Raw genomic sequence first — 14,998 nt, 5'->3', positions numbered from 1 at the left:
CTGCACAACGCATCACCGGGGGCAAACTACCTGCCCTCCAGGCCACCTACACCACCCGATGTCACAGGAAGGGCAAAAAGATCATCAAGGACAACAACCACCCGAGCCACTGCCTGTTCACCCCGCCATCATCCAGAAGGCGAGGTCAGAACAGGTGCATTAAAGCTGGGACCGAGAGACTGAAAAACAGCTTCTATCTCAAGGCCAATCAGACTGTTAAATAGCCACCAGTGACATTGAGTGGCTGCTGCCAACATACTGACCCATCTCTAGCCACTTTAAAAATGGAACATTGGATGTAATAAATGTATCACAAGTCACTTTAAACTATGCCACTTTATATCATGTTTACATACCCTACATTACTCATCTTATATGTATATACTGTACTCTATACCATCTACTGCATCTTGCCTATGCCGTTTGGCCATCTCTCATCTATATATATTTTTATGTACATATTCTTATTCATTCCTTTACACTTGTGTGTATAAGGTAGTTGTTGTGAAATTGTTAGATTACTTGTTAGATATTACTGCATGGTCGGAACTAGAAGCACAAGCATTTCGCTACACTCGCATTAACATCTGCTAACCATGTGTATGTGACAAATAAAATTGGATTTGATTTGATTGAAACGATCTACCCCATGAAATGCCATAGGCTCAGGGGTCTTCAACCTTTTCTTGCCCAGGCATGTCTAGATGGAATCCAGCTTTTGTTCAATTTATGTAAAATGTAGATTTGTATTATTATTATTTTTATTTTAGCTAAGCCTTACTATTTTCCTAATTGGAACATAAGTATAATAACCTGCCACGTTAATTTTTCTAAACTGCTGCGTAAGTTATCCTTAACCTGCTACATATTTACATGTTATTTAAAAAATAAAAAATAAAAAAATCCCGGCCCCCGTCCCCGCAGGAGTAATTTGCCTTTCGGTAGACCGTCACTGTAAATAAGAATTTGTTATTAACTGACTTGCCTAGTTAAATAAAGGTTAAATAAAATAAAAAAATACGAAAAGTAAATTCTGACTAAAGCTGGATCCCTTCTAGCTGCGACCCTTGCCCACCGACCCCATCAGGTTAACGATAATGTCAAGGAAAAGTAATCAACATTTTAAAATGAATACATTTTATAGATATTTTTTTATTTATTTTGACCTCCCCACATTATAATTGGAAAAGGAGGTGTAAACATTAACATAGCCTATTAGCTAGAAAGGTACTGCAACTCCAAACGCTGTTTAGCTGGTTAAACAAAGGTTAGCTATGAGTTACCAAGATTCTACAGTGAGTGTAATTGGCTCCAATAAGTCTAATTTGCTTAATATTGAGAGTTGAGAAAAAGGTTGACATCATTAGAAAGAAGGTATTCTATTATATTCTTTTACTGTAGGTATGTAAGTGATTTTGTTGCTAGTGATACTCATATTATTATTATTTTGAAATATAACATTTTTTTTTTTTTTTTTTTTTTTGCAGAACACTGCAGTACCACCGAGTTCCTCCAGTTGAATACCTCAGGTCTACAGTGGGGGAAAAAAGTATTTAGTCAGCCACCAATTGTGCAAGTTCTCCCACTTAAAAAGATGAGAGAGGCCTGTAATTTTCATCATAAAATCCAGAAAATGACATTGTAGGATTTTTAATGAATTTATTTGCAAATTATGGTGGAAAATAAGTATTTGGTCACCTACAAACAAGCAAGATTTCTGGCTCTCACAGACCTGTAACTTCTTCTTTAAGAGGCTCCTCTGTCCTCCACTCGTTACCTGTATTAATGGCACCTGTTTGAACTTGTTATCAGTATAAAAGACACCTGTCCACAACCTCAAACAGTCACACTCCAAACTCCACTATGGCCAAGACCAAAGAGCTGTCAAAGGACACCAGAAACAAAACTGTAGACCTGCACCAGGCTGGGAAGACTGAATCTGCAATAGGTAAGCAGCTTGATTTGAAGAAATCAACTGTGGGAGCAATTATTAGGAAATGGAATACATACAAGACCACTGATAATCTCCCTCGATCTGGGGCTCCACGCAAGATCTCACCCCGTGGGGTCAAAATGATCACAAGAACAGTGAGCAAAAATCCCAGAACCCCACGGTGGGGACCTAGTGAATGACCTGTAAAGAGCTGGGATCAAAGTAACAAAGCCTACCATCAGTAACACACTACGCCGCCAGGGACTCAAATCCTGCAGTGCCAGACGTGTCCCCCTGCTTAAGCCAGTACATCTCCAGACCCGTCTGAAGTTTGCTAGAGAACATTTGGATGATCCAGAAGAAGATTGGGAGAATGTCATATGGTCAGATGAAACCAAAATATAACTTTTTGGTAAAAACTCAACTCGTCATGTTTGGAGGACAAAGAATGCTGAGTTGCATCCAAAGAACACCATACCTACTGTGAAGCATGGGGGTGGAAACATCATGCTTTGGGGCTGTTTTTCTGCAAAGGGACCAGGACGACTGATCCGTGTAAAGGAAAGAATGAATGGGACCATGTATCGTGAGATTTTGAGTGAAAACCTCCTTCCTTTAGCAAGGGCATTGAAGATGAAACGTGGCTTGGTCTTTCAGCATGACAATGATCCCAAACACACCGCCCGGGCAACGAAGGAGTGGCTTCGTAAGGAGCATTTCAAGGACCTGGAGTGGCCTAGCCAGTCTCCAGATCTCAACCCCATAGAAAATCTTTGGAGGGAGTTGAAAGTCCGTGTTGCCCAGCAACAGGCCCAAAACATCACTGCTCTAGAGGAGATCTGCATGGAGGAAAGGGCCAAAATACCAGCAACAGTGTGTGAAAACCTTGTGAAGACTTACAGAAAACCTGTGTCATTGCCAACAAAGGGTATATAACAAAGTATTGAGATAAACTTTTGTTATTGAACAAATACTTATTTTCCACCATAATTTGCAAATAAATTCATTAAAAATCCTACAATGTGATTTTCTGGATTTTCTTTTCTCATTTTGTCTGTCATAGTTGAAGTGTACTTATGATGAAAATTACAGGCCTCTCATCTTTTTAAGTGGGAGAACTTGCACAATTGGTGGCTGACTAAATACTTTTTTGCCCCACTGTATATAATCATTAGGCTACCCTTACAAACATGATTTGATGCCAATAATTTCTTTACAAAGTATTCTATGATCTTATCAATTCTACACAGCCTGTGGGGTGTTGTGATAGCTTTGTCCACTGAGCGGGGATAGAGAGCCACATAAGAAGTAGGGGCCTTCTCTCAAAACTGCTTGGAGTAAAATTTCCATTACAGTTGTCTATCTTGAATTGTGTTCCTCTGTGAGAGATTATGCTGATAGGATGTCTTCTCTACTCTAGGCAAAGTAGATAGCAACATGTTTAGTCTCACCTCACCTGTAGCTTATTCTTAGTTTCTGATTGTTGTTATAAAAAGGATATGACTTTACACGTTCCCTGGTGGAAACATGTTTCTCATGTAGGCCAAAATGTTTATGGAAACAATCAGGAGGGGCCCTTTCCCAAAATCATCTTAATCCTGACGATGAATTTAGCCTTAAGATGCTTTTGGGTAACCGGACCCTAGTGAGGGCTGCCTCAGGCCAAGGTTCAAGAGATAGTTCAACCAAATTACAAAATTACACATTGGTTTCCTTACCCTGTAAGCAGTCTGTGGACAAGGCATGAATGACAGCAATCCATGCTTTGGTTTAGTTACCCGGCAGTGTTACCACATGCTTAGGTTTTAGCATTTGTGGCACAAATCCCACTCAAGTCATGGGATGGACATTAGCATTTTTCAAGCATCATATCCAAATCATATGAAAGTATCTACAATTGGTTGTGGAACTCAATTAAGTGACTTATATGGCTCCCGAGTGGTGCAGCGGTCTAAGGCACTGCATCTCAGTGCAAGAGGCGTCCCTGCAGCCCCTGGTTTGAATCCAGGTTGTATCACATCCGGCCGTGATTGGGAGTCCCATAGGGCAGCGCACAATTGGCCCAGAGTCATCCAGGTTTGGCCTGGGTAGGACGTCATTGTAAATAAGAATTTGTCCTTAACTGACTTGCCTAGTTAAATAAAAGTTCAATATAAAAACAAAAATAGATGTTTGAACATGATGTGCTAATATTGATCCCGTGACTTGAATGGAATTTGAACCAGAAATGCTCAAATGTTTGCATGTGGTAACACTGCCAGGGAAACTAAACCAAAGCATGGATTGCTGTCATACATTGACTGCTTACAAGGTAAGGAAACCAATGTTTAATTTTGTCATTTGGGTGAACTATCCCTTTTATATTGCAGGGTACCATAGCTTTCCTAAATAACGAATGGGTGTGTTCAATGGCACGATAGGCTATAGCTCCCATTGTTCGGGGGTGAAGTTTCCCCTATGTACAGAACTTGGATCTGCTCCCCCTTCAATCTGAACATTAACAATCATTTGGGAAAATTCAAAACTGACCCAAGATCAGCATCTAGGAGCAACTTCACTCAACTCCATACCTCCCTTTCGGAGGCGGAGCGCCGACGTCACAGTTGAATGCGCGATCGGCACTGCATCGTTCTGCCAGCGCCGCAGATAGAATTTGAAGGCAATTTGAAGTTCGGATTGATCGTCAGCTGGACAAAGAATTGCTGAAGAATGACGTCGAGGTGCCCCAGATGCACAAATGATGTGTTTTTTGGTAAGGAATAATTTTTGTAAACCTCTAGCCACAGCAAATGCCAAGGAATGTAAATATTGAAGATGATCAAAGAACTTGGATTGTTTATTTTGATTAATAATTATAATGATTTAGCATAGGCCTAACTAAAGGAAAATTAACTGACAATGAAATTTAAATGGTTATTGTAGTGACAATTGTGTGCAGATATAATATAATATAATAAAACACAATACAATAGAATACAATATAATAATTAAAATAATAATTTGGTGGACGCTGAAAATGAAAATGGTTATTGTAGTGACAATTGTGTGCACATATGAATAGAACAGAAAATAATACTAATTAATGCAATACAATAGAATATAATACAATATAACAATAAAATAATACGTTGGTGGATGCTTATATTTGCCCTATTTTACACATGTACGCGTGTGTATTAATACGCATTTGTGAAATGGAAAAGTATTTCTTGCATATCCCAACTCTCCCGAGACAACCCTCGGAGAGTGGGTTCACGGCCAGGGTAGAATCCAAACTCTTTAGGTCTTGCAAATGCCTTTTTAAGAGGAGACCTGTGGAGTGATGGGGGACTGCCGCTGCATGAACGCCAAGTTGTCCCTGCTGGTGACATCGTATTCGTTTAGCCTACTGACAAGTAGCTTCTCGCACAGAACCGGGAAGTTAGAAGATCATTTTTTATTATGAAGAAAAAATATATATATAATTATAATTATGATTAATGTTACCTTTTTAAATGCAGGCTATGGGTCTTTCAGCATCTTCACTGCCGGGACTATTTTCACATGGGAAAGATGAAGTTTGGTGAAAGTTGCATATACCTTCTTTCCCAGCATCTCTGGAATGTTGGCTGATTATCCCTAAACATTTAACTAGGATTAATTCATACTTGACATGTTCATTTACTTTAACATAGCATATGGGCAAGGTTACTTTTGTTACATCAGTTAAACCACTTGTTGGAACTTGATAATTAGGAAGGAGGCTTCAGCTCTTGGTTGTTATCGCTCTTGTCTCTTCCAGACATTTGTTTGATGGCAAAATATGGAAAATATGGTAAGATACGGTTTTGAACTTGTAGTCAAACTGAGCTGAAATGCACCTTTTACTATAGGTTTATTGGTTGCACATTGAACCCTTATCCTGGAGTGTGGTGACCCATAATAGACAGAGGGAGAGAGGACAAAATGTTCAATAACATTTCAGGGAGGGGAGAGTACAACGTCTGTGTTGGTAATAGCCTACCTTGTGAAACAGCATAGAGGAGATCCTCTGTATAATGTCCCAAAAATGAGATATAATTACAGCTAACAGCAATAGACAAATCATTTGCAAACAATGTTTTTGAAGGATAAAACCTATAAATGCTTAATGAGCTTAGTTCAACTGTCCTACCCAAATTATAAGGTATTCATAACCCAACTGATAACCCACATTCTAAGACTGTATTATGCCTACGCCATTGTTTATGTTTTGTTGTCATTTGAGTCTTTGTAAACAAACTCTCTCTCTCTGTCCTGCAGCTGAGAAGGTGAGCTCGCTGGGGAAAAACTGGCACCGGTTCTGCCTGAAATGCGAACGCTGTAACAAGACCCTGTCGGCTGGCAACCATGCTGAGGTAAAGGGAGGCCCTGTGGCCGTAATATCCTGTCTACAGAGAGAGAAAGAAGGAGGGAGAGAAAGATAATGAAAAATAGAAAGAGTGAGGGAATGAGTGTGCTATCTTACCCCAGAACAAAGGGAGGGAGAGAGACATCGAAGGGTTGTGCTATCCTACCCCAGAACAAAGGGAGGGAGAGAGACATCGAAGGGTTGTGCTATCCTACCCCAGAACAAAGGGAGGGAGAGAGACATCGAAGGGTTGTGCTATCCTACCCCAGAACAAAGGGAGAGAGACATCGAAGGGTTGTGCTATCCTACCCCAGAACAAAGGGAGGGAGAGAGACATCGAAGGGTTGTGCTATCCTACCCAAGAGGATGGGAGAGAGGGAAGGGGTTGCATGGGGACAGAGGGAGTATGGCAGGCCACTGACCCCCATAAGGAGTAATATAATTTCGTAAAGAAATGTATAAAGTAATATATACACAGAATAAAAATATATACACAACATGTAAAGTGTTGGTCCCATATTAAAAATATATACACAAAAATATATACACAACATGTAAAGTGTTGGTCCCATATTTCCCAAAATTGTCCATACGCACAAAAAGGTATTTATCTCAAAATTTTGCTCAACTTTTGAACTGACATTTTGTGCACAAACTTCTGAATGGTACTCTATTTTTCATTTTGATTTAGCAGGGGCTGCTGCAGCACCCTCAGCACCCTTACTGTGAGATGAGGGTGGAGTCATATATACAAACTCAAGATTCTGAACTTAAACGATTTAGCTCATAGAGCTAGAAAATTCCCTAAATCTTCCGAGCTATTTGAGCATAAACTGTATCACAACTACAGATGTAGAATCTTAATTGGATCACCCTGTTGCAGGAGAACTTTCATGCAATGCAGGAAATGTAAAACTTGTAGTGTATTTGAGGTTTTCAAAGGCGTCTGGGGTGTGTAATTTCCCCTTAGAAATTTCAGACTTGATTTTCCCTTACGAAAAATGTATCAACCCCTACAAAAATGTTCATGAATTATAATCCACATAGTAATTCACATTTCCTGTTGCTGCAAGATTATTTTCCTGTTGTAGTCAAAGTGGCTCAAATTAAGATCCTACATAAGGGGTGTTGTCAGTTAAGTGAGTTGCACTACTAGGTCATTGTTTATAGACCCATGTACTGTATCAACTCAAAATTAAATTGCTGTAGTGCTACTACAGTAGAAGCCAGATCACTAGTACTATAGCAGTGGCCCAGAAATTCCAATCATCTCAAGAATGAAACTGTTGAGCAGCTATGTCTTTGTGGGTCCCTTTGATTATAGCTGGTCCGTGAACCAAATCGTGGCTTCACAATAACCTGACACTCATCCTTTGTCCACTCCAACCCTTCACCAGGCATCGTGACCCTGATCCTTTCACTGTGGTTATGTCCCAAATGGCACCCTATTCATTATATAGGGCACTACAAAAAAATAAGTGCACTACATAGGGAATAGGGTGACATTTGGAACGCAATGTCAATGTCATTTCACCTTTCATTGTCCTGCTCAGATAACTTAGGGAATTTTCAAGCTTCCTGAGCTGAATCGTTCAAGTTCAGAATCTAGGGCTTGTATATCTGACTGCACACCCATGTTGCAGACATTGCCGTGGGAGAAGGGGTGCTAAGGGTGATGCAGCGCCTCCTGATAAATTGAAAAAATATACAATGGCTAAAGATGACTTTTTTATTGTTATTATTATTATTTTTTAAATATTGCACTTAGATTGGATCTTCCATCAATATTATTGTCTGCATCACTTCCAATCCCCCATATACACAGTATACACTACTGTTCAAAAGGTCACTTAGAAATGTCCTTGTTATTGAAAGAAAAGCACATTTTTTTGTCCATTAAAATAACATCAAAATGATCAGAAATACATTGTAGACATTGTTAATGCTGGAAACGTCAGATTTCTATTGGAATATCTGCATAGGCGTGCAGATTCCCATTATCAGCAACTCCTGTGTTCCAGTAGCACGTTGTGTTAGCTAATCCAAGTTTATCATTTTAAAAGGCTAATTGATCATTAGAAACCCCCTTTTTTGGTGAATTTTTACCCCTTTTTCTCCCCAATTTTGTGGTATCCAATTGTTGTAGAAGTTACTATCTTGTCTCATCGCTACAATTCCCGTACGGGCTCGGGAGAGACGAAGGTTGAAAGTCATGCGTCCTCCGATACACAACCCAACTGCTTCTTAATACAGCGCGCATCCAACCCGGACTTATCACAGACTCCTGTTAACTTAGTTTGATAGAATTATAGTTATAGGCCCCATAGTCAGGCCAGGTATGGTTGGTCACATGACTAGTCTTTACAAATCTCAAAGGGTAGAATAAATGTCAAAGGGCTATCATTGTTTTGGAAGCCTGTTTGATCCTGTTTGATAACCTAACCTGGGGGTAAGTCATTGTCCTGACCCAAACACTGGAGTCTTTGAGTTGAGTGATACTAGGGCTACTGAGGCTAATTATTCAGGTCATCTCAGACCAGTAGGAGACAAAGTCCAGCGTTGTTTCAGTGTTGTTAGTTAGGAGTTGATTCAGTGGGCCAGGGAACACACACAGTCTGTCTTTCTCAGAAACAGGCCGTTGTTTGAAACATTGTCCTGTTTTTGAGTTCACAAGCCATGGCTGTATTCTCTAAAGTTTAATAGTCTAACCCTCCGTGCTGTCTTTGTCTTTTCATCTGAAGATAAAGATGACTAGTTGATTTTAAGGTTTACTTGTGGATGGTAGGGTTTCCATGTTTGACTTTTGAGAAGTAGTTGTTCTTACACAGGTTTGAATGGAGACACAGAGGACTTATCCTTCTTTATGAAATACACAACCCAACAGTATACATGGACTAATGGACGAACATTGCTAGTTCACTTTCACAAGCCCATATACAGTCACTTCTTTATCTCTGAAATGCTGTGGCATGAGAGAACGAATAGGCTTCTGTTATTTCTGGACGGGAGTGTTTTTGACAGGCTGTCAGGTGAAGGATCTCTCTCTCTCTCTCTCTCTCTCTGTCTCTGTCTCTCTCTCTCTCTCTCTCTCTCTCTCTCTCTCTCTCTCTGTCTCTCTCTGTCTCTCTCTCTCTCTCTGTCTCTCTCTGTCTCTCTCTCTCTCTCTCTCTCTCTCTGTCTCTCTCTCTCTCTCTGTCTCTCTCTCTCTCTCTCTCTCTCTCTCTCTCTCTCTCTCTCTGTCTCTGTCTCTGTCTCTCTCTTTCTCTCTCTCTCTGTCTCTCTCTGTCTCTCTCTCTCTCTCTCTCTCTGTCTCTGTCTCTGTCTCTGTCTCTGTCTCTGTCTCTGTCTCTGTCTCTCTGTCTCTGTCTCTCTCTCTCTCTCTCTCTCTCTCTCTCTCGCTCTCTCTCTCTCTCTCTCTCTCTCTCTCTGTGTGTGGCCTTATACATGGCAGTGACTTATCTTCATTGTTCAGAACATTTTCTAAAACCTTTTAACGGTGAAGTCTCTCTCTCTCAATACTTTTTCATCAGGGAGGGACAGAGCGGGGAGAATGGCATCTGCATTCCTGAAAGGGTATCACACCTCAGGGAACTCTCAATAATTCTGTCTGTTGGGATCATTGAAATTACAGACATGCCAAAAAAGACAGTAGCCCTTTCCTGCAGTAAAATGACCAAGTGGCCTCATGGGTGGAATGTTAAAACATAATACAAATTACTTTTAAAAAGCTGCCTAAAATCTGGTGTTTCTATGTCAAACTATTTTGTTATTTCAGTCTTCTGTGATGTAATATTGGGATGCAAACTCAAATTAGAATACATGTGAACTCTATATCTGAGATGGTACAGGTGTCTTCTTTTTTTAAGCCCATAACGTGTGTGAGGTGTATACTTTTGTTTCAAAGTAGATTTGTTTAAAACTACCAAGAAACACTCCGCGTGACCCTGATTTAGCCCACTGCAGTATCAGGTTAAATTATATTTACATGAGGTTAAGTAGACATTAAATGCATAGGCGGCTGGTGGCACCCTTAACTGGGAAGAACGGCTCATAGTAATGGCTGAAACGGTGTTAATGGAATGGTATCAAATACAGTTTCCAAGTGCTTGATACCATTTCTTTCACTCGATTCCAGCCATTATTATGAGCCGTCCTCCCCTCACCAGCCCCCTGTGGTTAAATTACAGGATTTATAAGGACCTTGTCAGAAAGGCATGTCCTTAGTTCCTGGATTGTAGCCTACAATGCCAGCCCATAGCTGATGCAATGTTTCCTTTGCATTTAACGCTAACTCATTCATCACACTGATTAACGGCTGCTCCATGATATCATGACATCACACCCACACCCTCAGTGACAACGTGACAATGAACAGCCAACGTTTGACATTACACCAGACTGTCAGGTCTGTAACGGATGCCTGTGATAGAGGATGCGTTCCAAATAGCCCCCGATTCCTAACACAGTGCACTACTTAAGAAGTGCACTACATAGGTAGTAGTGTGCCATTTGGGACAGACTTTACTGTCCAGAAAAAACATGAGCTCAGATTTGCTGGACTAGCTGAGTCACAGGCTGTCGTAGACATTATGTCCCTGACCTCAGTGTCCATATATAGACTCAAAGGTCTGAAATAGGTATGAAGGAAGTGATGATTGAACTTTAAAGTTAACAGTGTGTATATGCAACGCATGCAGAGTCACCATCAAAAGTGTGTATTTTGTAATGACGCTGTTTTGGCAAAATATATATTTTTTAGCTTTCTAAATGTCACCCTACAAATGTGAGGTTGATAGGGTAAAATGTGAGGTTCAAAACTTTCACAAGTCACTCAAATAGTTCTGCCGCATGTCTTGTTCATTTCAATGCAATTGACCCGCAAACAGTTGCACTGTAAATGCCAAGTACGTATGTGCCTATACTGTAATAGCAATGTTTCTGATCTAATGTTGTACTTTTTTTTTGCTGTGAAGAACTTTGGTCCCAAATAGTATTTTATAAGAGTGACTTAAGTGTTTTTGGAGACTCTTCTTTGGAGCTTAGGTTTGTCCTACATTGTTGTTCTTGTAGTGTGAGTGAGGAGGGCAGTTTGTAGATGTATAAAATACTATTGTACTTGAGGAGACACAGAACACTCCTGTGTGGTCAGAGTGAGCTTTGTGCAACAGAGTGTGTGTGTGCATTCATTCATTTAGGAACTGGTTGAGCTGTGTCCCACATACAATAACCCAGTGTTGGTCCGAAAAGAGGTGTGTCACATATATGTTGCATGTCTCTAAAGATGATTCCTAAAAGGCACCCTATTCACTACATAGTGCACTACTTTTGACCAGAGCCCTATGGGCCTGGCCCTTGGGATGCAGACCAACTATCTGAGGTTGGTTACAAATGCAACCATTTAGAATGAAGAGCTTTAAGGTCACAGCATCCTAAATCTCTTCTATCCTCCTCTCAGACGGGTGTTAGTTGTCTAAATATTGTTTTATTCCCAGTTCATGCACTGGAATGTGAAGGAGCTAGCTAGAGCATATGGAAGCAGTTTGCTAAAAATAAAGTCTGAATTGGGGAGATGTTTGATAGGAATTTGGGTCGAAAGGATCTCTCTGCTCTCTCTGTCTGTTCTGCTCGGTCCATTTTAAGACTGACAGATAGAGCTCCTCCATAATTAACTTGAAGCGGTCAGGAGGATAAGGCATTCATTTAAATTTGAAAGATAATGGCTCCCAAATGGCACCCTGATTCCTATATGGGTGATTCTACAGAAGTGGTGCAAATTGCAGTCCCCAAAAAATTATTATAAAGTTTTTACCTATGCCTTAAGCAACGGAAGGGTAGTAACAGGATTATTATTAAGGGAGCTTGAGGTAGCATATTATCCTGATTAAAAAACAAATACCATCCTTGGCTCTCGCAAACGTGCACGCGCACACTCACACACACAGACGTGAACACACACACACACACACACTGAGTATACAAAATATTAAGAACTCTTTCCATGACATACAGTGAATTCAGACCCTTTGACTTTGTCCACATTTGTTTAATTTACAACCATATTCTAATATTGATTAAATTGTTTATTTTCCTCATCAATCTACACAGAATAACCCATAATGACAAAGGTAAAACAGATTTTTTTTCAACATTTTTGCAAATGTATTTTGAAAATACAAATCTGAAATGTGACATTAACACAGTCTGAGGTCCTGAGCCCTCTGGAGCAGGTTTTCATCAAGGATCTCTCTTTACTTTGCTCCGTTCATCTTTCCCTCGATCCTGACTAGTCTCCCAGTCCATGCAGTTGAAAACTATCCCTACAGCATGATGCTGCCTTCACCATGTTTCACCGTAGGGATGGTGCCAAGTTTCCTCCAGAAGTCACACTTGCCATTCAGGCCAAAGAGTTCGATTTTGATTTAATCAGACCAGAGAATCTTGTTTTTCACGGTCTGCGAGTCCTTTAGGTGCCTTTTGGCAATCTCCAAGCAGGCTGTCATGTGCCTTTTACTGAGGAGTGGCTTCCGTCTGGCCACTCTACCATAAGGCCTGATTGAAGTTGGAGACTTTTATCTCCCTCACCAACTTTAAACATCTGTTATCTGAGCAGCTAACCGATCGCTGCAGCTGTACATAGTCCATTGGTAAATAGCCCACCCAATTTACCTACCTCATCCCCATACTGTTTTTATTTATTTACTTTTCTGCTCTTTTGCACACCAGTATCTCTACCTGCACATGACCATCTGATCATTTATCACTCCAGTGTTAATCTGCTAAATTGTAATTATTCACCAACCTCCTCATGCCTTTTGCACACAATGTATATAGACTCGTTTTTTTCTACTGTGGTATTGACTTGTTTACTGTTTACTCCATGTGTAACTCTGTGTTGCTGTCTGTTCGCACTGCTATGCTTTATCTTGGCCAGGTCGCAGTTGTAAATGAGATCTTGTTCTCAACTAGCCTACCTGGTTAAATAAAGGTGAAATAAAAAATAAAAATTGGTGGAGTTCTTGGTCACCTCCCTGACCAAGGCCCTTCTCCCCCGATTGCCCAGTTTGGTTGGGCATCCAGCTCTAAGAAGAGTCTTGGTGGTTCCAAACTTCTTCCATTTAAGAATGATGGAGGCCATTGTGTTCTTGGAGACCTTCAATGCTGCAGAAATGTTTTGTTACCCTTCCCCAGATCTGTGCCTCGACACAATCCTGTCTCTGAGCTTTACGGCAATTCCTTCGACATCATGGCTTGGTTTTTGCTCTGACATGTGCTGTCAACTGTGGGACATTATATAGACAGGTGTGTGCCTTTCCAAAGCATGTCCAATCAATTGAATGTACCACAGGTGGACTCCATTCAAGTTGTAGAAACATCTCAAGGAAGATCAATGGAAACAGGATGCACCTGGGCTTAATTTCGAGCCTCAGAGTAAAAGGTCTGAATAGTTATGTACATATATATATTTTTGCTACATTATATATTTATACATACAAAAAATACTAAAAAATAATTGCATCCGTTTTAGAATAAAGCTGTAACATAACAAAATGTGGAAAAAGGAAGGGGTCTGAATACTTTCCAAATGCACTGTAGACTGATCAGCTGAATCCAGGGAAAGCTATGATCCCTTATTGATGTCACTTGTTACATCCACTTCAATCAGTGTAGGTGAAGGGGAGGAGACGGGTTAAATAATGATGTTTACTCCATGAGACATGGATTGTGTATGTGTGCCATTTAGAGGGTAAATGGGCATGACAAAGTGCCTTTGAATGGGGTATGGTAGTACAGTAGGTGCCAGGAGCACCGGTTTTTGTCAAGAACGGCAACGCTGCTGGGTTTTTCATGCTCAAAAGTTTCCCTTGTGTATCAAGAACGGTCTACCACCCAAAGGACATCCAGCCAACTGTGGGAAGCATTGAAGTCAACATAGGCCAGCATCTTTGTGGAACGCTTTCGACTCCTTGTAGAGTCCATGCCCTAACGAATTGAGTCTGTTCTGAAGGCAAAAGGGGTTGTAACTCAATATTAGGAAGGTGTTCCTAATGTTTTGTGCACTCAGTGTATGTCTAGTTACTATGTTGCACCACTTTTGTAGAATGACCCTATGGGCACTGGTCAAAAGTAGTGCACTATAAAATGAGTATGGTGCCATTTGTGATGAAGCCAGTGACCAGTCAGCAGTCACACTCCTGAAATATAACCCCTGTCTGATTGGTTTAAACCTTAATGCTTTATACTGACACTGACTGACTGTACTGTTCCATTTCAGTGAATTGTGAAATATTTCAGTAGTTTCAGTTTCAGTAAACAGTTTATTTCAGTAATAAGTAGAACTGTTTCAGTAAATAGTTTTAACGGAAGTTGCACTAAACCTGCAGATTGTTTGGAGGAGACTTCCTGTGTTTTTAGTTTTTCTTAATTACCAATATTCAGCTATTTATTATGATAATAGATTATTTGTTAATATTAGACATGGTCTGTCTTCCAGCATGATGGGTTGCCCTACTGTCACAAACCATGCTACGGAACTCTCTTCGGACCCAAAGGTAAGAGGTTACTGTTAAAAAACCATAATCGCAGGTGTGTGGAAGAATCGCTATAGCTTGAATTCAATGAGACCAATAATAGGATAAACTTAATTGGCTTTTTTTCACTTACGGAAAGTGTATCAACCCATACGAAAATGTCCATTA

General features: G+C 40.3%; 1 protein-coding gene across 1 annotated transcript in view; it reads left to right on the top strand.

Annotated features, from left to right (window-relative positions):
* Window positions 1–4,552: 4,552 nt before the first annotated feature.
* Window positions 4,553–14,998, top strand: part of LOC109899807 (cysteine-rich protein 2) — a 26,550-nt gene continuing 16,104 nt past the window's right edge. Inside the window, exons 1-3 of the mRNA XM_020495359.2 lie at window positions 4,553–4,685; window positions 6,215–6,309; window positions 14,794–14,851. Of these exons, the coding sequence (XP_020350948.1) occupies window positions 4,643–4,685; window positions 6,215–6,309; window positions 14,794–14,851 (196 nt within the window). The 5' untranslated portion in view covers window positions 4,553–4,642. The remainder of the gene's footprint in view (window positions 4,686–6,214; window positions 6,310–14,793; window positions 14,852–14,998) is intronic.

The sequence above is a fragment of the Oncorhynchus kisutch genome, linkage group LG11, assembly GCF_002021735.2.
Source record: "Oncorhynchus kisutch isolate 150728-3 linkage group LG11, Okis_V2, whole genome shotgun sequence".
Lineage (NCBI taxonomy): Eukaryota > Metazoa > Chordata > Actinopteri > Salmoniformes > Salmonidae > Oncorhynchus > Oncorhynchus kisutch.
Note: the sequence above shows the minus strand (reverse complement) of the source record. Positions and strands in the feature narration are given on the sequence as shown.